Source organism: Echeneis naucrates, chromosome 14, assembly GCF_900963305.1.
Source record: "Echeneis naucrates chromosome 14, fEcheNa1.1, whole genome shotgun sequence".
Classification (NCBI taxonomy): Eukaryota; Metazoa; Chordata; class Actinopteri; order Carangiformes; family Echeneidae; genus Echeneis; species Echeneis naucrates.
Genome location: NC_042524.1, coordinates 2,926,584 through 2,951,118, shown reverse-complemented (window position 1 = coordinate 2,951,118; position 24,535 = coordinate 2,926,584). Strand labels below are relative to the sequence as shown.

At 43.6% G+C, this 24,535-nt stretch overlaps 1 protein-coding gene across 3 annotated transcripts in view; it reads left to right on the top strand.

Annotated features, from left to right (window-relative positions):
- Positions 1-24,535, top strand: part of clip2 (CAP-GLY domain containing linker protein 2) — a 34,255-nt gene that overhangs the window by 5,024 nt on the left and 4,696 nt on the right. The window contains exons 3-14 of one of the 3 annotated variants that reach the window (XM_029519655.1): positions 2,843-3,369; positions 7,669-7,793; positions 8,809-9,022; positions 11,443-11,640; positions 11,744-11,847; positions 13,221-13,281; positions 14,587-14,691; positions 18,161-18,544; positions 18,688-19,263; positions 19,345-19,408; positions 20,533-20,616; positions 21,875-22,031. In XM_029519655.1, coding sequence (XP_029375515.1) covers positions 2,843-3,369; positions 7,669-7,793; positions 8,809-9,022; positions 11,443-11,640; positions 11,744-11,847; positions 13,221-13,281; positions 14,587-14,691; positions 18,161-18,544; positions 18,688-19,263; positions 19,345-19,408; positions 20,533-20,616; positions 21,875-22,031 — 2,599 coding nt within the window. Of the gene's footprint in view, positions 1-2,842; positions 3,370-7,668; positions 7,794-8,808; positions 9,023-11,442; positions 11,641-11,743; positions 11,848-13,220; positions 13,282-14,586; positions 14,692-16,723; positions 16,775-18,160; positions 18,545-18,687; positions 19,264-19,344; positions 19,409-20,532; positions 20,617-21,874; positions 22,032-24,535 lie in introns of all 3 variants that reach the window. The other 2 variants (XM_029519654.1, XM_029519656.1) reach the window with 2 other exon arrangements.

Genomic DNA, 24,535 nt, shown 5'->3' with positions numbered 1-24,535 from the left:
GAGGAATTAGTTTCCTGCTCCGGATAATCTAAACACTGAACCGGACTCACAGTCCAGATCTCAGCCCCCCTGTTTGTTGGTTTTAGCCAAGAAGAATGTAAGAGAGGTCCAGTGTGTCGGAAGTTGGCAGAGATTGCTAAAATTTAAAGCACTGTTTCAGCCCCCTGAGGAAGCTGCAGTTGGGGAATGAATGGAGGAAAAGTACAGACGCTTTTCTCAGGCTGCTTTTGAAGTGAAACTAGCAGAGCTGTGCCATCTCTCGTGATGCCACGTCTCCTGTGAACCCTGGGAGCTACTTTCCTCCACAGAAATAACTCTGCTGCAGTCGTGGGCTGCTGCCTTCTTTGAGACATGTGGCTTTTTCCATTGCAAAGTTTTCCAACTGTACGAACACTAACACGTACTTCTCAAATGGCAATTTGCATGAATCCCCTAGTTATTATTTGTTCCCTTTTCATTTTCAGCTTTTAATCAGAGCACACAGCAGAAAGAGAGGATTGCTTAGATTATTTGGTTGCCCAGTTAGATACAGGCACCAAATGAACCGGTGAATTAACTACAGTAAATGACATATCGGCGTAGTTCACCTCCGCATTGTCGACCCAGCCTTTCCTTTAATCAGTCCTGTGTTGATCTGCAGCATTATCCACAATGGTGTAATACAATTGACCAGAGTTTTTGAATCCACAGTTTGACCCACGGCTTCGATTTCATGTACGTGGTGGGGGTGTGTTGGAGATACCATGATTTCATTGAACACAGAGCATTTGAAAGCAGCTAATTGAAAAGAAGTTTAAAAACGCTCGGGCTCAGCCCCCTCCATCTGTTGTTGTCTGCAGCGCTCGGCCTTGCACAGCTGCCACAACCACTGCAGGAGACGACAACACAATATCGGCCTTGACTAACTGATAATAAGCCCCGTTTAAAACAAAACAGGCCCGGGCGGCGAATATGAGCGTCATTGTGAGAAACGATCGTAAATGAGCAGTTTAAAGAGGCCGGAGAAAGAGGTGTGTGTGTGTAACCAAAGTAGACAGAGATGAGGGGATAATTGGGGAGAGGGAGGAGGAGGAGGAGGAGGGATGGGAGGAAGCTGTGGAGGTTTCATTGTGCAGAGCTGATGAATAGTGGGATTCAGATGGTGGTGGGAGGCGGCCTAACACAATAGTGAAAGTACGGGCTGTGTTTCCAGTCTTCCTTCTGCCGAGGATCCTTTTACCCTCGTCCTGCTGTTGCCTCAGCAACACAAATCATGGGTTAGCTCAGGTTTTTAAAGCTGCACAGGCTGCGTCACATGTGACTTCAGCCCAGGGATCACAAAAATCACAGTGCAAGGCGTCTCTTAGGTCATATCTGTACACGATGTTGTCTTAAATTGTGTTTGCTGAATGTGTTACAGTATGTTTTGTCACTCATCCATCTTGATAAAGGAGCAATAATTGCAGCTTCAGTATGTGTTTAAATACAAATAAATATTGGCTGCTCTACATGATTAAAACAAATCTGTATCTGTCCCTTTTAATTCTCATTATCCTTGGCTGAGTTTCAGACGTACGTCTTTATATCACGACAGAAGTAGAGAAAGTTTGTTCTGCTCACAAAAGAGCGTGTATTTTTGTAGAAGTGTATCACATGTGAGCTTACGTTCAAAGTAAGATTTCGCTTTACAACAGTTGTCAAAATTAAAATTAAAATTTCTTCTAGGGGAAAATGAAACAGAATGACAGATAGATTGTACCGCGAATTGAAATATCTTTAAAAAAATAATCACAATGTCACAGATCATCAAATGATAAAAGCCCAGGACAAGATGGCTGGTGCTCTTAGAGCTTTAACCTTGTAAGAAAGAAGGTTTCTTAGAGAATAAGATGGAGCGACAGAGAACAATGTGTAATATGGGTCACACACTGAGGCCGATGATGCCGGTGTGTCACACATCCATTCTGACACGTTACTAATCGATGAGGCACCGGCGAGCTCTGGTGTCGTGACAGTCAATATCTTTTGTTCATCTGTGTGAAATGTGAAACAACACAAAGAATGACTATCTCTCCTGGTTCAGACAAAAACAATTAGACCACACCTTTGAAAACGTGTCCAGCTCTGCATCTGTCTCATCTCCGTTGAACTGTCTGCAACAGTTTCCCCCCAAAATCAGCCTCCATGTGTCCTTAAAAACTTTCAATGTATCATCAAGATAAAGCCCCTTTGATCTCACACACACATTTGCATTTGTGCCGAACGTGTCTGGCATCATAACATATGGCAGCAATTGGGGCGTAAAGCGCTGCCGTCGGGCTGTCGGGCCGTCGGGCCCCCACCCAGGGTGGCGGTGAGACAGCCCATCCAGCACCATCCATTCCTGCACACAGATAAACGCAGGTACTGAGCAGCAGACCAGACGCTAAAATGCCCGAGATCCAGCTCATCTGTGGGCTTCTGGCTGGGTGGGGGGGTGGGGGGTGTCCCTGGCACATCACAGATATCGTCTCACTGACCCACTTTTCAGGAGGAATTAGACTAACGCCTAATCTTGCCCAAAGTGTACTGATATGCTTGATGCAGCCACAGAAGCAGTGTTTTCTTTTTTTTTATTATTATTATTTATTATTATTCAGGCATGACATGGTCACACAGGACGGACGGTGTGAAGAAATCCTTCTCTGTGAATTTAACCTGAATTAATGTCAACATGTTTTGTTTTGTTTTGTTTTGTTTTGTTTTTTTTGTCAGTGATGCTCATCTTTGCAGTTTTCTACTGTTTTTGGTTTGTTTTTACATGAATACATATGGAGCCCTGGATTTTAGTATTTAATGCATACGGTTTCTCTTTTGCCCCCAGACACTCCACTGAAGCCCACCACCCCAACGAAAATCTCTGAAGAGGGCGATGATGTTCTGGGGGACTACACTGTGGGCGAGCAGGTCTGGGTGAACGGTGTCAAACCAGGAGTTATTGCCTATCTAGGGGAGACCCAGTTCGCTCCAGGACAGTGGGCAGGCGTGATACTGAACGACCTAGTTGGCAAGAACGATGGTTCGGTCGGCGGTGTGCGCTACTTCGAGTGCCAGCCACTCCAGGGCATCTTCACCAGACCCTCGAAGCTCACCCGACAGCCGGTCGGAGAAGGGAGCGACAGCCACTCCACTGACTCGCTCTCGGCCCAGAATCAGACTCAGCAGGGCGGTGGCGGTGGTGGCGGCGGGGGCAGCGGTGCGCCCCCTGGCCAGCGCGTGGTGGTGCCACTCAGAGAGGGCCTGCTCAACAGCGCTGTGAAAACAGGCAACGAGTCTGGATCCAACATGTCCGACAGCGGGTCGGTAAAGAAAAGCGGGGATAAGGATCTTCGAGTTGGAGACCGAGTTTTGGTGAGTCACTTCATGTTGATGCCTTTTGGAGTCAGAAAAAGTCAGGAAGGGTGACAAAGCAATATCAAAAGAGTGCAGACATGAGTGGAGTTTTTATTGGGACTCCAGGAAGAAAAGAACATCCATCTTCCCCGTATCAGTCGTGGGAATGTTATACACCCAAATGCCATAAAGGCAACATGGAGATTTGTTGAACATTTGTCATCCATCGTTGTTCTTACCTGCTTATCGTGTGCAGGATTGGTAGCAGGTCCATCACAGGACCAAGGAACGACAGCCCATCATGCCCCTGGGCATCTGTACAGTCTTTACAGCTGTCAGCCGACACACCTGAAGACAGAACAGTCATACAGACATTAAAGAGGCTTTAAAATCCCCACGAACAATGACAGAATCAAGTTTCGTGGCTCAGTCTGTTTCAAATTGCAAAGAACCTGAAACTAGTTTTGCAGACGTAATGGAATATCAGTGTGTAAATGTCATATTGTTATTGGATCACATAGATCACGTACGACATTTCTATAAATGGGAGCGAGCATAATGATGTTTGGAACCACATTAGGGAATATATTTTAGATTTTAGCGCTGCAAGATCTGATCTGCTCTTATCTCCGTGTCAGTTTTTATCATATATTTGCAGCCAAATATACCCGAATAATATTAAATATACCGATTTAATTTGGTGTTTAAATGGACACACACGCTTTAGTTCGTCAAATGTCAGCGTAGATATGAGTCCTTACAGAGTTATTCAGAAAGACTAACAGATACATTCACTTTCTGGTGGTGAGATCGTTCAGCAGATTGACAACTATTTCATTGCAGCCAGTTAGCTTAGCTTGACATCAGCATCCAATAAACCAGCTGCTGTGAAACAACATGTTTGGTTTTAATCCAAAAAAAAAAACCAAAAACTGAAAAATTGGGATTTGTCATAGAATGTTTTGGATTAAACAAATACGACAAACTAGATTTAAAAACTATATTTTTATTCCATTGCCTTATAATGAAACTTTATATGTCTACATAGTTCCTGGAGTTTTTTTTCCAGAAAATCTTTGAGACGACACTGATAATCTACAGTAGCTGAAAATAGCTGATGTTTCAGAGTCCCACTGGATGACTAATTACAATTTCATGCAGGCCTTAGTGTGGTTGGATTGGTGCGGTGTAACATGATCTCAGGTTCAAGCCCACAGGGAACTTCTGCTTTTCCTTATTCTGTCTAGTGCAACGATTCAACTTAGTCATTTATTCTGCAGTTGCACACAAAAAGTGGCGATAAGGTCACCGCAATGCAGGTTGGCCTGAGAAGCTGTGCTTTTTGCTCATTTTCCCATTACTGTATACATTCCCTGCATGGAATTATTGGCCCTGGGGTCACTTTGCTTTCCATTTAGTGATGGGCACAGGGGATAGTTACATCAGATCCTGCACGGTTGGAAAAGGGGCAGCCGGAGCAGCTTTCCTACTGGTCAATATTGTAAATCACTCCGGATTACTTTCAGCACTTAAGAGAGGAGAGACCACTGCTGACACATTGATCAGCGAATCCATCTATTTTCTAAGCCTCTCCCATGTAATCTATCTTTCTGCGGTGGCGTGGATGTGCTGCCGTCCAACCGTCTCACGCCCCCTGCTCTGCTGCTGGAAATACAACACTGCCTCAAATATTTTGTGTAATGGGCACAAAATGTGTGAAACTCGGATTACACACATGTGGACACAAAGCAGAGACTTTTTTTCTCCACCTGGTGGTGAATGAGCCGCAGAGGGACTCGCTGTTTTCTCACATTTTCTTGAACCGGAGGCATCTTTGAGCGCGGTTTCTGGTCTCGGTGTCCTGCAGATCAGGGCCCTTGAGCTGAGATCAAACCTCTGTGGATATGTCCGGATGTTCGCGCCTCAAGAGCACTCGGATTGTTTCGCTAAAAGAGCTGCCGAAGTCTTCACCAAACAGAGGCAGAGGCCAAACACATGACTCCTCTCTGCATTTGCCTTGGCACCTTTTTGACATCCGAGCGCCACAAGAGCCGCCACAGAACCGCCTCCTCTCTGCTCACTTTAGCCTTTAACCAGGGGCCGTCAGTGCTCCAGTTCAGCAGAGGTTAGAGAAGCGCTTTCTTTCAGTTTGCATGTGATTGTGTGTTTCTGAGAAACACCAAAATGGCTGCTAGTCAAAGAAATGCTCTTCTTGCACAAAGGAAGACACAGTCGCGATAAATTTAAACGCACAGTGAATCCTAATTATTGTAGCAAACAGGAGAAGTGAGATATTGAAATGAACAAGAAGCTTCTTTCAACAAGAAGCTAAATCTTCTAGGATCTTTTTCTTCTTTTTTTTTTTTTTTCACAACAGCACTGTTATTCATTTTCAGTCATTTCCAAGACAGGAACGATAGCTAATCCTCTTTTTTTGGGCAGTTGGCTGAAAACACTATGGAAGCAATTAATTGGTTATGAAAATAGAGATTGGTAACAGAAAAGAATCCAAGATGGGGGCTGGTGCTGGCGATGCCACTGTCCTGGCTCTGAGTCACCTCGATATCAGGCAGTCGGAGCTGACAGATATCAGTATAATGTCTGGTGACACAGCAGCGTGTTTTGTCTTCGGCCTCTGCAGCTGACGAGAAGCGTAAGTCAGCAGAGACAAGAATAATCACTTGACAATAGAAAGCTAAAGCATGACTCACCACCACACCTTTCTTTTTCTTTTTTGCACTTGTATCTGGTTTGTGTTCAATTCAGTATCTATTTATATACATGACTCGATGCCCCCCCCCCCCCTCCAAACAAAACAAAAAGATCTGTAAAATAAGAGCAGATGTGGTGCTAAAACATCTGGTGCTGATCTTTACCATTTCCCACATCCTGCATATTCTGCACATTCATTTAACAGCATCCTGGGAACGGGCTTGTAGGGATGCAGTCAGAGAAACTCTCAAAGGTAATGAGATGTAATCCATCAGATTTATCTCCAACTGTATCTCATGTGGCTTGTCAGGTCCGGCCTGGTGCGTGTTGTCGTGCCTCGCTGTGGTGTTTTACTCTGGCGTCGGCTGGTGCTCCTCTTCAGGAAGTGAACGGTGGGATGTTTGCACATGCTGATGAGTCTTCTTGTCTCACACATGTGGTCGCCATGTGTGAAAGACATTTAGCAGCTGGACTGGGCTGTTTCGCACACTGGCTGACCCAAGTGGGTGTGTGTGTGTGTGGGTGTGTGTGTGTGTGTGTGTGTGTGTGTGTGTGTGTGTGTGTGTGTGTGTGTGTGTGTGTGTGTGTGTGTGTGTGTGTGTGCGTGCGTGTGTGTTCCTGTAGATTTCAGCCTGTCTTCCTGACAGGAAACTGCCTGTTTGTGACTGGGAAGATGTGGCATGTGCCCCTGAATGTATAGTTACAAATAACCTCACAGTTTTATGGCTTACTGTGCTTTACTAAGTTGCTTCTGCGAATGGAAGCGGCTGAATTCAGAGTTTCTTAATTAGATGTAGGCGTTTTGATTATTGATTTATTTAAGGATTACATAAAGGAAAAGAGGAGTCTCTCAGATGCTCTCCATAATTGTAAGATAAATATATATTGGTGGTTTTGAACTGCTGGTCAGATGAAACGAGAGTCATTACATCGAGCTCTGGGACTTTGTGATCATGTTCAGACAGCACAAAAAAGAGCAGCAAGAACAACTTTCTATCTATCTGCAAAAGACATGATATGACTGCAGCTCGACATGTAGTGGCACAGTGGATTTTATGTTTATGTTCACACTCACAGTTTCCCTACTGTTGTCCCTGAAATGAAAGAGGCCTGTTAGACTGAGCAAATATGAGGTCACACAGTCGGTGAGTCAGACAGTCAGACAGACAGTCAGGCGGTGAGACAGGCAGAAAGTAAACCAATCAATCAGACGGGTAGAAGGGCAGACAGACAATCAGTCAGTAAGAGATTCAAACAGATCCTCGAGGATTTAAACTCCAGATTGCAGATTAGTGAAATGATAGCAGTCATAAGACTCAGCTTTAGGGAGGACCAACTGAAACAAACCCTGTCATGATCGCGATTGTGTGTCAGACTGACCCTGAATGTGAAGGTGTCACTGTTGACATTACTGTTTAAGGCTGAAGGGGAGGTTGCAGTTGGATACATAAACTTTCTGTGCTGCATCATCACCGCTCCTTTATCTCCGAGGCCACGGATGATAATAATGGAGGGAGTCGGCATTCACACCGCCAGACATTTTTTTTTTTTCAAAATGAACTTTAACCTTTGTCTCTCAGCTGTCTTTTACCTCCTTGTCATCAGGTTGGGGGCTCAAAGATGGGAGTCATCCGCTACATGGGGGAGACCGACTTCGCCAAGGGGGAATGGTGTGGGGTCGAGCTGGATGAGCCCCTGGGGAAGAATGACGGGGCAGTAGCTGGAACAAGGTATGCACACACATTCTCCGTGCTTCAGGCTTCCCATAATCCTTTGCTTTGCCCCCAAGAAAGAAACCAAAGTGGCGACTGCGGATCCAGCTATGCGCCAGTCTCTGCTTTAATCTTTTCCTCCATGAAATCTCACCGACTGCCCCTGGAGGCCTGCGCCATCCTTTGGGCTTGTTCTTCGCCATGTTCATCACGTCCATCACGATTTATGATTTACATGTATCCACGCACACCCGTTTCATAATCTGCCAGCGTTTCCCTCCCACCACTTCTGGAACTGTTTAAAATGAAAGAAATACTGTCGGTTGAGAGGCATGTTGGAGGGCCGCAGCAAGTTTAGAGCCAAATGGTGAAAATTGGAGGAAAAAAAAAAAAAAAGGAGTGTGCAAGTAGCTCAGTTGCTGACACAATATTCATGAAGTAACCCGGCTTCTTTTTCTACTAAAGATTTGCTGTAACTGTTTTGAACCCCACGGGGAATAGATAGTGTGAGATTCGCAGTTTATTTGTGTTTATGAGTTTACAGCAGGCAAGAAGCCCGGAGGGGGATTATTCCTGGCTGCTGCTTTAAGTGCGTAAAACAAAAGCAAAACACACGATAAAAGCACCAAAGGACAACTGTTGAAAAGCCTTAAAGCACAGAGATTAGTGATGTTTCCGCCGTTTACATCATGTAAATTCGACGCAGGAAAGCTGTGAATCAGATGAAATATAGAGAGTTGTGCAGTCGAATCTCAGAAGGACGTTTGATTCAGGCAGACAAAATAAAACTCAAAACTCAACATTGAGAAAGTGACACTGTGACATCTGTTAGGTCACAGCTACCTTAATGTGTGGGATTTAGGATTTGGTTTACTTGATGTTGCAAATTCCATTCAACAAAATATAAGCATCTGATAATGTCGTCCTGCTTCGTGCCTGCTGGGTTGAAGTAGTAATTTTGGTATTTCAGACTGTGATCTCTGTGACTGTGTTTTAAATCTCTAACTCCTGTCGGCTCTCTCGCTGCCTTCAGGTACTTCCAGTGTCTTCCCAAGTTTGGCCTGTTCGCTCCAATCCACAAGGTGATCCGCATCGGCTTCCCCTCCACCAGCCCGGCCAAGGCCAAGAAGAGCAAGCGCGTGGCCATGGGGGTGTCCTCCCTGGCCCACAGCCCCAGCAGCTCCTCCATCAGTTCAGTCAGCTCGGTGGCCTCCTCCGTGGGTGGACGACCGAGCCGAGCTGGACTGGTAAGACGACTGCGATGTGCTTCCAACACAAACTGAGGGCAGAAGGGCCGTTCACACTGAGCCGGATGAGCTTTGTTTTTGTTTTTTTTTTTTAAGGAATTGCTCACCGGTTTGAGAAATGTGCTCAGACCGGCGCTTTCGTGCAGAGTTAGAGGAGGACGTTGAGATCGCTGTCATGTCTGGACGCTAATTGCGAAGCCGCAGTCGGTTCCGTCGTCACCGAGAGGTTGATGTCCGGAGGTCGCTGCTCCAATCTGACCTTTGGTTTTTGTGCAGACGAGACAAACTAGAGCAGAAAAACGTCCTTCCTCCTTATTTGCAGGCTTCTTGTTGAGCTAAACTAACTGGCTGCTGGCTGTTGGTCCATTTTTACCGCACAGACGTGACAGCGGTGTTGATGGCCATCTAACTCTTGGCAAGAAAGTAAATAAACGTTTTTCCCCAAATTATTCCTTTAAAGTTGGTAAGTGAGTAAGTAAACTTTTTTTTTTCTTCTTCTTCTTCTATCTTACCCTCCAGATCCAAAGACCAGGTCAGAACTCTGTGTGTGGCTGGACTGGTCACTGTGAAAATGGAGCACAGACCGTTATAATTCAGCTAAAGCTGCCAGATAACGAACTGAAACAGCACCTTAATATATATCTTAACTTCAATTCAGCTACTTTTTGGAAGAGAAGCTGCGTTTTGATCATCATAAATTCACCACTTATTGTAACTGTTTCAAGTTAAAAGCCCTCCAGTGTCTTAGTGTGCAGAAGTAATAATTATAAATGTAACAGAGGCGAGACACAGTGTAGTGGAAGCTTCTCTGCAGCTTCTGAGCAGCTTCCTAAATCCGTGATTGGCCCCAACCACATGGTCCCATCAAATGCCAGCCCAGACAAGTTTGGAAAAAAATAAATGAATTAAAACTACCAGAATTTAATGGAAGTGCAGCGAAACAAAACAAAAGTGACTTGTATCGGCATACATGGGGCATGAAACCAACAAATATTACAGATTCTTCTTGAAAATAAACGTCATTTTCATTTACAGATCATTGTATTTAAAAAAAAAAGTAAATCATTCCAATTTACACGCCACTGAATATCAAATATACACATTAGAGAAAATTTTTCTTTTTTGAAGGTCATCAAAAAAAACCTTTTAGATACTGAATCATGAATAGCTTACTTTTTTTTTTTTATAATCTCTCAAGAGTTAGTAAGAAGATGAAGAGCTTTAAGACTAAAGAGAAAACAAGTGGGTTGTCAGGATATCTCACATTGATTTGAACTCCGGTGAAGAGCACTCCCCTTCACTTCCCCTAATTGTTGGCAGCGGTGTCAGACAGCACTGAAAGCAACCTGATCACACAGCACAAAACGCTCCGACTTGGTCTGACTGTCATTCCTGGAGCCCCTGCACCGCAATCACGCCGTAATTAGTTTTGTCAGCAGCAGCAGGAAAAGCAGGCACCGTCCCTGATTTGCAACGGCTAATTTGCAGTCGCAGAACTCCAGCTTTACATTAGACACAAATGAGCTTCACAGTTTTCAGCCGCACATTCAGGTGAAAATAAAAACCCAGAAATATTAATAAGATCAGCCAGCAGCTCCCTCTGAAACTAACCACACCTTCACAATTGCAAGAATCAGTTAGTTAGCTGACATCGTGTCTGACTGAATGAGGATGTCAACTGTCTCCTCAAAGGGTAGGATTGTTTTTGTGGGGTTTTATTTCTTCATAAAAGCCGCCGACTTCAACTTTCCTTGTTGGTCAGAGAGGAGTCCTGTCAAAGAGCTTCATCTAGTGGTGAAAGAAAATGTTGCAGCTTTCATTATTAATTCGATTTTTGCATTTTAAGAGAAATAACCTTTAGGCTGAGGATGTGCAATATTGTTGTATATTGTTGAAATTTTCATATCTTTATTTTCAGATCTTCCTCTTATACTGACGCCTGGGTATTTCTATGTGTTTGTAGTTTGTGACATTTGTTAATTTTCACTTAACAAAACCTGATTTTCTCAGAGATAACAGGCTTTGCTTTTTTTTTTTTAACGATCGTGAGATAACTCGTCTGCGATCACACGACGGCGAACTGTTGTGATGTGTCAGGTTCACAAAACAGTTATTTGCATGATGGTGATGAAACTGGTGATGAAACTTCAAGTTTCATCGCAAAGCAAAGCCTCAGAATAACTGTTTTCTCATGATCATGAAATAAACGTATCGATCTTTGAGACAGTAAATCAGATACATCGACTCAGACTAGGATGTGATCTGAGACACTTTACCCTTCATGCATCAGTGCCTCTGCATCTCTTTCCTGCCTTTGCTGCTCCATCTCCTCCTCCTTTCTCATCCTTACACCCTTTAAGTAGTCATCCTTCATTCTTGGCCCGCATCCCCTTATGATTTATGCCTTTTTTCCTCTCAAGCTGACAGAGACGTCGTCTCGTTACGCCCGCAAGATCTCCGGCACCACCGCGCTCCAGGAGGCCCTGAAGGAGAAGCAGCAGCACATCGAGCAGCTGCTGGCCGAGAGGGACCTGGAGCGGGCCGAGATGGGCAAGGCCACCAGCCACATCTGCGAGGTGGAGAAGGAGCTGAGCGCCCTCAAGGCGCAGCACATGCAGGTATCGGACAGAGTTACTGTATTTTATGAAGCTGAACCAATCTGGTGTCTCGTGCGTTAAGTGCTGTACGTTTCATCAGCACCTCTCTGCTTACCCTCCACAGTACGTGACAGAGAACGAGGGCACGCTCCAGCAAGTCAAAGCCATGTTGTCCAGCACACAGAAAGACAAACTGGAACTGGCCAATCAGCTAGAGGAGGAGAAAAGGTAAAAAAAAAACAAAACACTCAGCTACTCAGTGCTACTCAGGCTCCTTATTGCATTGAAGTGCAGTTGTTTGACACTGAAAATAATTATGAAATTATGCTTTTTCTTGTGACCATGAGGGAATCTGTCAGTGTCATATTTTAATGTGAGTAAATTCTTGATCATGATCTCTCATCTGTCTGTGTCCTGAGGAGCATTTCAGCATTTCATTCAGCCTGATCACTACAAGCAGATGATTAGATGATGAAAGGTGAAATAAATAACCTGCACCACAGCCCTGACCGGTTCTGAAGGGTTTGGATCAGAACGCGACAGACCTGCTGCTGTGAGACAGCAGGAACCGTAGTTCTGATCCAGGAACGGGAACAGCTGAGCCTCAGAGGGCGAAATGGAAAGCAGCTCCACGTTGTCTGCGCTTGACTGAACGCATTTATTAAGCACAACTCCGCCTAAGCAAACTAGAAAGTGTGAGGTCAGCAGGCAGTCGATGAGTGAGAATGTTGGATGGCTGAAAGGGATCAGCCTGCCAGGAGAGCTGACAGAGAAAGAGAGAGCACGAGAGAGGCCATCGTGAAAACCTGAAGGCAATCAGGAAGAATGTGACAGTCGTGCAGCTGATGGTTATTTCAGGTTGTCCTCGCTGTGGCAAGAAGCCTCAGGCCTGGACACGTTCGCAGGAAGTCAGAGCATGTGGCAGTTTTAAATCCATTTCTACGTGTTGGCGCACATGAAAACATTTTCAGCACACTTCCTCATTTCTGTCAAAAAGTAAAGTCCGTCTCATGTGACTTGACCTATACGAGCAGTTTCCACCGGATTTCTTAACCTTCCTGGAAAGAGATTGGTGTCGCTCTCATGTCAGGGTGTAGCCAGCTCTGTTTAGCATAAAGCCGGGGAGCCGAGGTGGATTGGCAGCAGGCCTGGCTCTGTTGGGTGGTCAAAACCTCACCTCAACCTGTTGAGTTTTCCGGAGGCCGTCGAAGCTCACAGTCAACCAGACCAGCTCTGCGCTGCGCCGCAGGAGGATCTGCTACACACGAACGCAGACATCATTTTTGCATCACTCAACAAGTTCACGCCGAGTTTATTTATTCACCGAAACAACGGCCCCTGGTTTCATCTTTTCACAATTGCAAGGGCAGATTGTATATCGGAGACCGGAGATCACAGTGACATTCTCACTTCAGAGGCTGTAACGTTAACAGGTCGAGTCCGACGATGCACGTCTGACTTTCTTCTCCATCTCTCTCTGTAGCTTTAATAATGCTGAAAAAGACTTTCAAATGTGTCGGGTTTAGAAGAGCCTCTGTACTTTTCTGATCCTTTGCTGTTTTCATCCTCTGTGACACATCTCATAAAACTTGTATTTACAGGAAAGTGGAGGATCTTCAGTTCAGAGTAGAGGAGGAATCCATCACCAAAGGAGACCTGGAGGTATTTACCAGCACGATTAAAACCTATGAGCTGTGAATAAATGAGCCAACGTGCATTTTTATAACACAGGGCCATGTTTGAGTAGACAGTTTGATAACAACACAGCGCAAATGATGGAGACCCAAACAAACAGGAAGATTTCATTAAAGGGGTTTATGCAGAACAGATGATGATGTGTTTGGGAAGATGCTTCAGCAGGGAGGACGATCTCGACTGGAGGGATTTCTCTCAAAAACACACTAAAACAAAAACAGATGGAAAACACCATCAACAAATAAGCGGCGTACCTGCAACACAAATGCATCCTGTTTCAGAGAAAAATATAACGTATTTGCATGCAAATATATGTACATATAATGACGTATATTATTTTTCTCCTTAATTCAGCCTCCACATCAGCAGGTGGTGCTGCGAGTCAATTTGAAATCCCCTTTAGATTGAATAGAGTTTAAAGTTGGACAAAGATTTGCTCCAGATGTGTCGCCCCGGCCCTCCTGCTTAAACTCAGGGACCGCTTCACCTTGTAACGTACCGTTGCAGACAATATAAAGGGCTTCCTTCGCTCGCTCACGACTGAAGCAAAGAGACGTCACAGACAGAGAGATTCAGGGACAGACGTCAAACCAAGTGTGAGGATTTAAAAACCACAAATAAACTGCTGACTCGTACCTAATTCAAAGCTCAGCAGGAAAGTCTGAACTCTCTGCTGTCTGCCCCTTTAGAAAGAACTTAAATAGAAGGTATAAATATGTGTGACTGCAAATTTTGCAGCTTGGTGACATATTTTTTAGCTTTTAAAACGTCCACATGGAAGTTTCTAACTAAAACACGGTCCAATGAACTTAAAAAAATCCAGAGTAACTTGGACGAGTGTGCAATTAAATCAAATTAAACTGAAGTATTACTAAATAGTCTTTAGAAAGGACTGCGAATATTCATGTTTACAAATAAAGATTTAAACATGTAAATATAAAAGCGGTTGTTTTCCTGCTTATCTGATGAAAACATAGTTGCCCTTCTGTTTCGCTCTCTGTGCGAGTGCAGTCTCACTTCAGAGTGTGAAATTGAACCATTTCGATGGGCTCTCACTTCACTCTGAAGCCTCTTCCCATCATATAATCAGCTGAGTTCTTGCACAGTGCTGCTGTCTACAAAGCTGCCCTTTCATCATCCGCTGACAGTTGTTCTGATCTTTATCGCTCCCCTCCGATCTGTGTGGGTCTCTCTCTCTATCCCTCCCTTTGAGTCCAACCCTCCCACCCTTGCCTCTTTTTTTTCTGTCTTTCTCTTTGTCTCTTTTTGTAGACACAGACGAAATTGGAACATGCCCATATTCGTCAGCTTGAGCAGAGCCTGCTCCTCGAAAAGTCGAGAGCAGAAGCACTTCAGAAAGAATTAGAGAGGAGGAGGGTAAAAATAAAAAAAGAAAAAGAACAACGAATAAAAAAAAAAAAAAAAATGAGGAAATGAGACGCACGTGGTCCCTTTTGCTTGTAGCCACTGTTCTGTGTGGTTCTGCACCTGTTTGCTTCTTTGTTGATGATAACACAACTCACAAGCTGCACAGGTTCGAGTCGCACTCCGCCTGTCTGTGGAGACACACTAATGATCAACATTTCAGATCCATACACGTGTTTACAGGTATTTATTTATATTGTGCAGCAAAATGGCTGCAGAAAATGACACAAGGCTCTTTTCTGGAACAATTCAGCAACCATCACAATCCAAATCTAACAGTATGCTGAATGAGGATGTTTTTTTTTTATTCCATAAGAAATCCCATGAAAAGACCAAAAGCATCCTGTATCTCTGTATTTTGCAGCCAAAATAAAGCCAGCCAGGAATAAATATTGCTTATTGTTTCTTTTTCTTAATATTTTAACGCTTGTTCTTCCACTTCATCTCAAGAATTTGTCCGATTAAAGGTCAGGAAGTTTCCGACTCAGCCGCAGTCGACATAAAATGACATTCAGGTCGTTCTGGAGCCTCTGCACAGACGTTAAGGAACAACAAAATAAGTAGTAGAATAATATAAAGACTTTTATTCATTGGCTTTTAAATTGAATTCCTTTCCATCAATATGTCATGAAAAACTGTTGAGAACTCTTCAAACGGAGGTGCCAAAAGGCTTTTATACATTTAGGACTGGACTATTTTCAGCTGCGGATGAATAAACATTTCCTGTGGCACAGTGGTGTGTGTATGGCTGACTCAAAATGAAGTGTGTGTGTTCACACTCAGTATGGTTCACTGGAGACCTTTAATAGTTTTTGGATAATGGAGCGCTGGGGCACAGAGGATTAGGATATATCAGGTTTTAGCTTGTTGGGGCGAAGGTTCTTGGTTCAGACTTGAACGCCGTATTCTGACTCCCAGTCCAGAGAGCTTTGGATTCAAAGACGTGCAGTTTAGGTTAATTAGTGAGTCTGAATTGTGAGCGTGGTGGTTCGTCCCTCGCCGATGAACCCAGCCGTCCTCCACAGGCAGCTGGGATCAACTCTGAAAAGTGCTCCAGTTAGACGATGAATAGTGGATGAATTAATTGTTGGTTTTGGTCTTTTTGTTGGATTTTTGTGGACCCAAAAACTCCACAACATGTCAGCCTTATCCTTTAAAATGTGCACCATGTGTGAAACATGTTAGAGTCAACACATCCGGAATAAAAAGGCTGAGTGTCAGTGATGGCCACAGATCCTCAACACCGCATCACTGTTTAGAAACATACCAAACACATATGCACTGACTTTACCTGCTCCTTCCCCTCCCTCATTCTGTCGCCATCATGGATCACAACTAAAAAGTGCCCTCCCTCCCTCCCAGACATTCACCTTTGAGCGGGAACACAGTACCGTGTCGTGGCTCTCAGCTGCTTCAGCTTTTCGTGTCTTCTGTTGCAGTAGCTGGTGTTCATTTTATTTCCTTTCAAATGTGATTTATTATGTTTTGTTGTTTCGGGTTATTTGTTTATTTATTTATTTATTTAAAAGGTTGCCATTTGGATCGGTTGCCAGCTGCACTTTAAGCCACCAGGACATAACATTTGACACACACACACACACCCCCCCTTCATTTTTAGCTTTATGGGATAAATCTCCTGGAGCTCTGTGCTAATTTTTGAGCAGTTATCTAATTAGCTGCACATGAGGGATTGCTAAACTGTTGATGGGATTCATGGCTAATTCCCCGAGCAGCCCACCGAGGTGAACCATCACGGTGATGTCCATTTACAGTCACTAGTTGAGTGCAGCAAAGGACGTCCTTTGTGCCTCTTTGACATGCAGCGCTGCACTTCAGTGAGAAGACCCGCTCTTCAATAACAGGCAGCGGCATCACAAAATAAAAGCATACAAGCTTGCGCTTTCAATTTTCAGACATCAAAAGATAACAAAACACTTTGAAATGCTGGATTCCTATATGCAGTAAGGTTTGCTTCTGCCAACAGGGAAGAGGCACTCATGATCCAGCATCCTTGAGGTTGGGTAAGAGAACCAAGGTGAAAAAGATGATCTTGTTTTTGGCTTTGATCGACTGCTGAGCTATCTCAATTCCTGACTTCAAAATCGATTTCAGATGCTGCCAAGGACATTAATCTTGCATAGACTCCTTCTTTTTTCTTTTTTCTTTTTTTTTTTTTTTATTGTTTTACTCCTGTGTGTTGTGCTGTAATCTGAATGCTATACAGACAACATCTCTGACATAAATCAACTAGTCACTCTAAGGTCTGGTGGATTGTTTTTCCCAGATGGTTGAAATTAACATCTGTGCACTGTGCAGCAGGTCCTCTTTCTTAATCTCCTTTTTTTTTGTTTGTTTGTTTGTTTCTGATTGGTTCCAAGTGTGTGGTGGGTGTGCAGTGTCGCCGTGTGGAGGTTTGCTGTCGTCTTTAGTATATTTGCTTGGCTGCTTCTAGATGATCAGAGAATGGCTGTGCTCTCCTCTCATCTTTCCCTCCTTCACACAAACAGCGAGCTGCACCAATATTTGGACAGAGACACGTTGGCTCCTTAGTGTGAATACTTTGGATGGAAATGATACAATAATTGAACATATTTACTAATGTGAAGGGCAGAATCTTAAAGCCAGTTTAATTGTTTGTGCTTTTTGATTTTTGGATCACTTTCTAATGATGCCATTACTCTTATAAAATAATGACCAAGTGTGCTGCTGGAATAGAATAACCTGAAGCTGCACCGCTCAGTGTTTTGAGTTGAATATGTGTAATTTTCTCGCTGCCTGCTACAGCCAGAAATGTCTGAATTGCAATGTTAAAGGTGTAAATATAAATCACAGTGGTGTTAAAAGCTGAAGGGAATTCTGCATTATTGATCTAAAGATGTTGACTATAGAGCGCTTTAAAATCTAAGCAGCACATCAGTTCATTAACTGTTGGCTTACTTTTTCTACATCGGCAGAAAATGTGAAAGATAATTTATTATGTATAAGAATCAGTAAGATCCACGTGTATCCAGGTGCACTCTGGGTAGACAGCTAGTCTTTGTATCATTTTGTATCTGAGGAGTTTGACAGGAAGCCAAACTTCAAATCAATGTGTCACTGTCCATATGGTTGAAGTATTTTTTTTTATTTTTTATTTTTTTGGTATTATATTTTCTACTGGAATGCACTTGACTGTCTCAAATCCTTGCAAGGACCTTCAGGGTGTTTCCTTTGATTTCCTTTTTTCTTGAAGCCTGATTTCTGCTATTAACTCAGAGTCACCTTTTCTTTGGAATGACGTCGTTCTGTTTCAGGGTCTCCTACCTGTTACGGTAATAAGGTCATTCTTCTGAAAGGCTGATTTCGCTCTGCAGTGGCAGTAATTGGGGAGGAAAGAAAAACTCTTAAAAGCACTGACAGATGTTGCCTTGTTCCTCATCAGCAAACCACAGTTGAAGAGCAGAGTCGCATTATTGAACTGGAGGAGGAGCTCACCCTCAGAAGAGCTGAGATCAAGAACCTCCAAACTCAACTCAGAGGCTCCGGCCCGAGCTCGCAGCAGGCCGACGACGGCGAGGCGGCCGCCGGATCTGAGCTGCAACCGGAGGCCCAACTCCTGCGTGAGCAGCTGCTGTCGGCGGGCCGCGAGCACTACAAGGAGAGCAGTGAGCTGAAGGAGAAGTACGAGACGGCATTAGAAGCGAGCCAGCAGGAGGTCAACTCGCTGAAGGCCGTTGTGGATAAACAGAACCAGGAGATCAACGAGATGAAGCAGAAAGTCCAGCAGGCAACCAAGGAGAACATGGAAATGATGGACACCTGGAAGGTAATCTGCTATATTTGCTTTTGGGCTTCCAGGACTTCAGCAGGCTCCATGGGAGCACATTTTGTGATAACAATTTCAATCAATGTTTTTCCTGAATAACAACCAGTGCAACTACATGCAATTCTTCTAATTTCCCTTCGCAGGCTAAATTTGACACTTTAGTGAATGACCACCAGCGATCCTTGGAGGAACTGAAGGCCTCATTGATTAGTGATAACGCTACTCCGGAGGGTCAAGAGCAGGACGCCCAAGAGCTGAAAGCCAGTCTGGAGAGCCTGAAGATGGAGCACCAGCTGGAGTTGGAAAATCTCAAGACCAAACATAAGATCGAAGCTGCAATCCTGACCAAGGAGCGTGAAGACCTCAGCACTCGTCTTCAGGAAGCCAGAGAGCAGCTCGCCGAAGGTGGCCAGACATGGAGGGCCGACTTGGAGGCCAAAAGCGGGAAGCAGGCCCTGGAGGAGGCAACCGATAATCTACAGAAGGCGGAGCAGAGGCTGGCGGAGCTGGAGAAGCTTCGGATGGAGCAGGAAAGAAGCATAGAGGAGCTGAGAGAGAGGCTGGAGCTCTCAGAGAAGAAGATGACGGACTACCAAGCCCTACAGAAAGCCCAGTCGGAGAGCCAGGAGGAGATCCAGAAACTGGAGGAGAAGCTGAGGGTGACGGCAAACCAGCTCCAGGCCATCCAGGCTGACCGCTACACGTCCCATGATGCAAATGTGAGTGGCTGAGGAAATAACAAGCCACAAACCCGAGAGATTGCTGATAACCCATCTTTGTTTGAATTCCTCTGCTTTCAGGTGATTGAGGATAATGAAATTTCAGACGAGAAGATGAAGCTAAAACAGAATATCGAAGGTATCAGTCCACTTATTCACTGTATTGAATCCATTTTCAAAGAAACTGTGCATTCACTTGTTCTGCTTTGTTATTATTTACCAAAGTGATAAAAAGCTGATGTCATCTGTGTCATTGTTTGAAAGTAAGATCAGAATGTCTAATGATATTTGTGACATTTCTCAAATCTAGTTTACTGTTTTCTTACATTTAAGTTTTCTTTTTAACTTCTTGAATATCCTGAATATATTGGTTTATATTGCTCTGCTCTGGTGGTAGCATGCATATCCGCCATTTTCTCTCTCCCAATTTCCGGCCTCTGCGCTGCCCCAGTAAGGGCATAAAATGGCCCCAAGCATAAACTAAAAGATCACCAGCCAAATTATAAACTCAAGGCTTCAAATCAGCAGTTCACAAACCACCTGCTGTCGTCACAGTGGGCTGACACTTGGACCAGACAAACCTGCGCTGCTATTGTGAGTTTGCAGCCTGGATGGCTAATTATCTGCTCAGCTGCACCGCATTAACCGGCGTGCAGACGTCCCTGCAGAGATCACTGCGGTCTGGTTTGATCCCGGTGTGCTTCTTACTCTAACGGCGCTCTGTCTGCCCTTAAAGTGTAGGCTATACAGCAAACTTGTTTACCACCAGCTCTGCCAATCTGCTGTCAGTCAAACGACCAGCTGAGGCGAAACGCAACGTTATGATATTAAAAACCAAACCAAACAAAAAAAAAAAAAGCCGCATTACATCAGTCTGCAAAAAGGGGGATGACTCAATGCAACCTCAGTAAGATCTTTAAACAGCAGATGGTTGTTTTTACTCAGTTTTCATGGCAATGACAGATAGCTAAACTGAAGTCTGCAGCTTTACATTTAACAGACATCAATCAATTTTGTCATCCAACTCAAATAAGCCCAAAATGTGGAACAAATCACGACAGAAAATCTGCAAATAAAGCTGATATATTATTTAGTTTTATTGCTCATTTGGCCTAAAAGGAGATCTATCCACCAAATATCATGTGATCATGAGATCAGTGACAGATTCCTCTCAATCTGTTGCTTTAGGCCTAGAGCATGTACCACACAGCCTGTGATTTTCTTTAGCACTGCAAAATCTTTGACTGCTGTTTTCTTTTTGGATTTCAGAAACAATGGAGAAGCTGTTGAAAAGGGAAAAAGAAGTCTCTACTCTCACCTCCCAGGTCGAGGCGCTCAAATCACAGATTGGAGGTGAGTGTCATCTCCATGAGCCGCCAGCAACCTTTTCCAAACTCTCATCCCTGCTTTTTGCTTCTGCTTTGCAGAACTAAGACTCGCGTCTCTGTCGAGACATTGTGTCTCTTTTATGCTAAAACAGCACTAAATTTGATCCTTCTATTTCTTTTTCTTTAGAAAAAAGAAAGAAAAAGAAATGCCATGCTCTTCCACACACAAACTCATCATCTGTGTCATATAAACAGTATTAAGTGTTTCTCCCTTTTGTTTTTCTGTACGTGGGGTGACTTCAGACTTCACTCGCCGCCAGTCACGCCGAGTTCAGCGCTCAGTGCAGCGTGTTTGTCTGCAGTGTCAGAAATCTTTGATCACCGCTGAGAGATCTGTCAACCTGCTGCCTATGAAATCCAAAAGTTCCTTCACATCAAACGGCTTCATGTAGTCCGCATAATCAGACCAAGACAGTGCACATAAGTTAAAAAGATCAAAATGGCGCACAAAGAGGAGAACATCTGCAATATTCAGTCACTTGTGTTGATTTATTTTTTTTTTTAACTTAAGCACAGTTTGAATGTTTTAACTATTGAAGCTTCATCCTCTGAAAGGTTCATGTTGGGGGTTTTTATTATTCTATATCAAAGTGCAGCAGAGGGAGGAGGATTGGTGGAGAAAGTGACATCTGGATTAGCGGAGGGGGGAACCAACATGACAAGCCCGTCGTTATGCTAATCGATTGGCAAAGATCTGTTATGATACGCTGCACTGGTTAAGTCATGAGTGCTGAGCTCACAGATGCAGCATTAAGTCGTCATTTAAAACGGATTAGTTCAGTCTAAGTAAGTGCAGAATCAATGATGCCCATCAATACAAGTCATATGTTGTAGTTTTGTCACCATAATAAAACTTAGATTTCATTAGTTAATTGAACATTACTAGGGCCCCTTTCCAACGATTTTACATAAAAGAGGTGCTCAAAATAGCCCTCATTATATGTTGTGAATACTTTTAATAAACGTTTAATATCTAAACTTGCTGCCTGCCTAATATAGAAACATAATAAGTGTAGCTAAAATAATAAATACAAATGCCACGTTTCATTTTAATATATGAGGAAACTTGTGTTTATGTAAATTCATGGATGAGTTTGACAGATTGAGGAATGTGTTTAAATACATAGTTTCACGATTCATTGTTTATTGTTGCTAAAAACAGTTTTTAAAAAAAAGAAGAAAGTAAATTCACAGCACAAACATTTCTTCTCTCTTTCCACCAGCGATGGAGGGCAAAGTTCGATCTGGGGAGAAGAAAGTGGAAGCCCTGTCAAAGGAGAAGATGCGTGTGGAGGCGGAGCTGGAGTCCATGACCAGGAAGTCCCATGATGCCTCTGGGCAACTGGTCAGCATCAGCCAGGAGCTCCTGAAGAAAGAGAGGTACAAAGACGAGGACTTGATTGAGTTGTTACTATGAGCGAGAGAAATTAGCTTTCCATAGATGCAGACATTATACAGAAAAATGGATCTTACAATGTCAGCGCGATAATGGACGGAGAGCGGGCACCCCACCAGCGCTTTATTGATTTTATGGCTCACATTTTCCACTTGAACAGTATTGTTTCATTCCATTTAATTTAGTAATGTTTCATCTGGATAAATCCTGGATTACTGATCTGCTGCATGAGAAGCAGCATTTGCATAAACAGCATCAAGAGCAAGATGATGTGTGTTTTTCAGCAGTGCAGTAGAAAACAGTTAAAAACAAGCATAAGGGGAGGGGAGAAACTGCGACTTAACTTTTTATAGTGTTTATCTTTTGAGAGTCATTCTCTCCCAACCAGCATTTGTTGCATTCACGTGTGAGAAAGGTCCAATACACATTTCACTGGCTGGCTTTGGTATTAATGAGGACGCAGGGAGCACCAAGTCCCAACTCACTTCACTTTAATTTAAAATTTTATTGACCCATGGGGCGATGTGTTCTGCACAAAGGCTTTGTCGTAAAAACACATAACAGAACACTATAAAAGAGCAATACAAAGTATTTTACTTAATAAACATGTTCAGCAAGACTGAGCTCAGATGATGAGTTCAGGAGCTGCAGTGAGAAGAATTCGTGGCTGTAATTTCCTGTATGCACTGGTACTGAAGATCCTACTAACACTGCGACAGCACCTGTGACAGACAGCTAACGTGAGAGAACAACATTCACTGTGTTACTTCACATCTCACAAAAGAAACTTCAAAGTTATTAGAGCAACATTTGAATAACGTTGTATTATGTATAATAGTGCATAAAGAAAAGTGAACCTCCCAGATATTACGATAAATTCACCAGCTAGTTTCTCGTTAGCATTCAGCCTGAGAGTTGAAAACAGCTGCTTGAGACTGAGGTTGATTAAAGGTGAACAATGTGCTAAAAGATGTTAAAACATTGAAGTGGCCCTTTTCATATTACAGGCGATTGGTATTGATTAGTGCAGCTTTAATATGATGAGCTAAACGTTTCTCCTCAGATCTCGTCTGGCGGTTGATGGATCGCAGCAGTGAACTTAAATCCCACAAATAAAGCTCAGTTAAAGTGCGAAGATTAATTAAATTCATAGCTGAAATGGCAGGTTTCCCGGATTTCCACATGCCGCTGCCGGTCTTCTCCACCGGCACATATGGACGCACCATATTGATGTGAAACTAGACACCCGAGTGTCCCGGTCTTTTCCTCTTGAGCAGCCGAGGGAAACTGTAAAGACAGACCAGATGTCCACCTGTCGTGGACTGAATTAGTCTCCTCACCACCAGCCTCCCCGGTTCATTTCTGCTGCTGAAGCTGACCACATTCAATAGAAGTCTGATAACTGAGGTCATTATTTAACCGCCCAGGTGCCTTGCCCTCATCCGTAGTTCCGTATGAGCCTGGCTTGGTCTAATTGTATTGCACTATTGGTTGTTTTACATCATACAGTTTCTACATTATTGATGGTTATGATGTTAGTAAATGCTGCAAGTCACTAAAAGCAAGTGCCTCTGGCTGTAGCAGAATATTTTACTGAGCGTCATCACCTAAGCAATTATATATATGCAATAAAAGCATATACCTGCCGTGCAGACATTCAGTGGATGTCTCCCTTTGAGTCGCCGTGAATGGCTGGTTGTATCATTTGCTCTCTCTATTTCAGTCTGGGCAAACCAAAGGAATATGTGCGGCACTTTTTTAGTCTTCGAGAGCTGCCAAGATACTTTGAGTCAGTCAGGTCAGGTCAGGTCAGAGAAGTCACTTTGGTCAGGAATCAGGATGGAGCTGAAACCATTCATCAATTCATTGTTGGTCGTACCTTTCAGTTCTTCCTGTTGGTAACCAGTTAACCATTTTGATGCCATGGATGCACCGGTTTAGTGTGAAATCAGATGAAAAAGCACACACACGTATGAAGTAGTTGAGTTGAGTTGAGTTGAGTTTTTTCTTTTCCATTCACAAAAATTGTACAGCTTTGTGCAAACTATGACGGCTGCGTCAATACCTCTGAGGGCCACTAGAGGGCCCTGGCCCCAGGTTGGGAGCTACTGCTCAAAGTCTTCAGGGTGCCGTACATAAGCCAAGGGAAGATGTTAAATTAACCAACGCCTCTGTGTAAAAATCAATCTGACTGACTGCAGGAACTTAAATGTACAGAAAAACAGGCCGCCCCCACAATCCCCACAGACCGGAATGAACCGCACATTATTGACATGATCGATTCAGCTGGGCTTTTAAATAGTAATGACTTTTAAGGAAGGATTGAGCTGATGTACTACTCTTACAATCCTTGACAGCTTCTCTATTATTATTGCATTTTGGAGCGGTCACATCTCCCCAGTATTGCAGACCAGAAATTTGCATCAACACTCACTGTTTTTCTCTTGTTTTGCTTTGTTTTGCTTTGTTTTGTTTTGTTTTGTTCTTC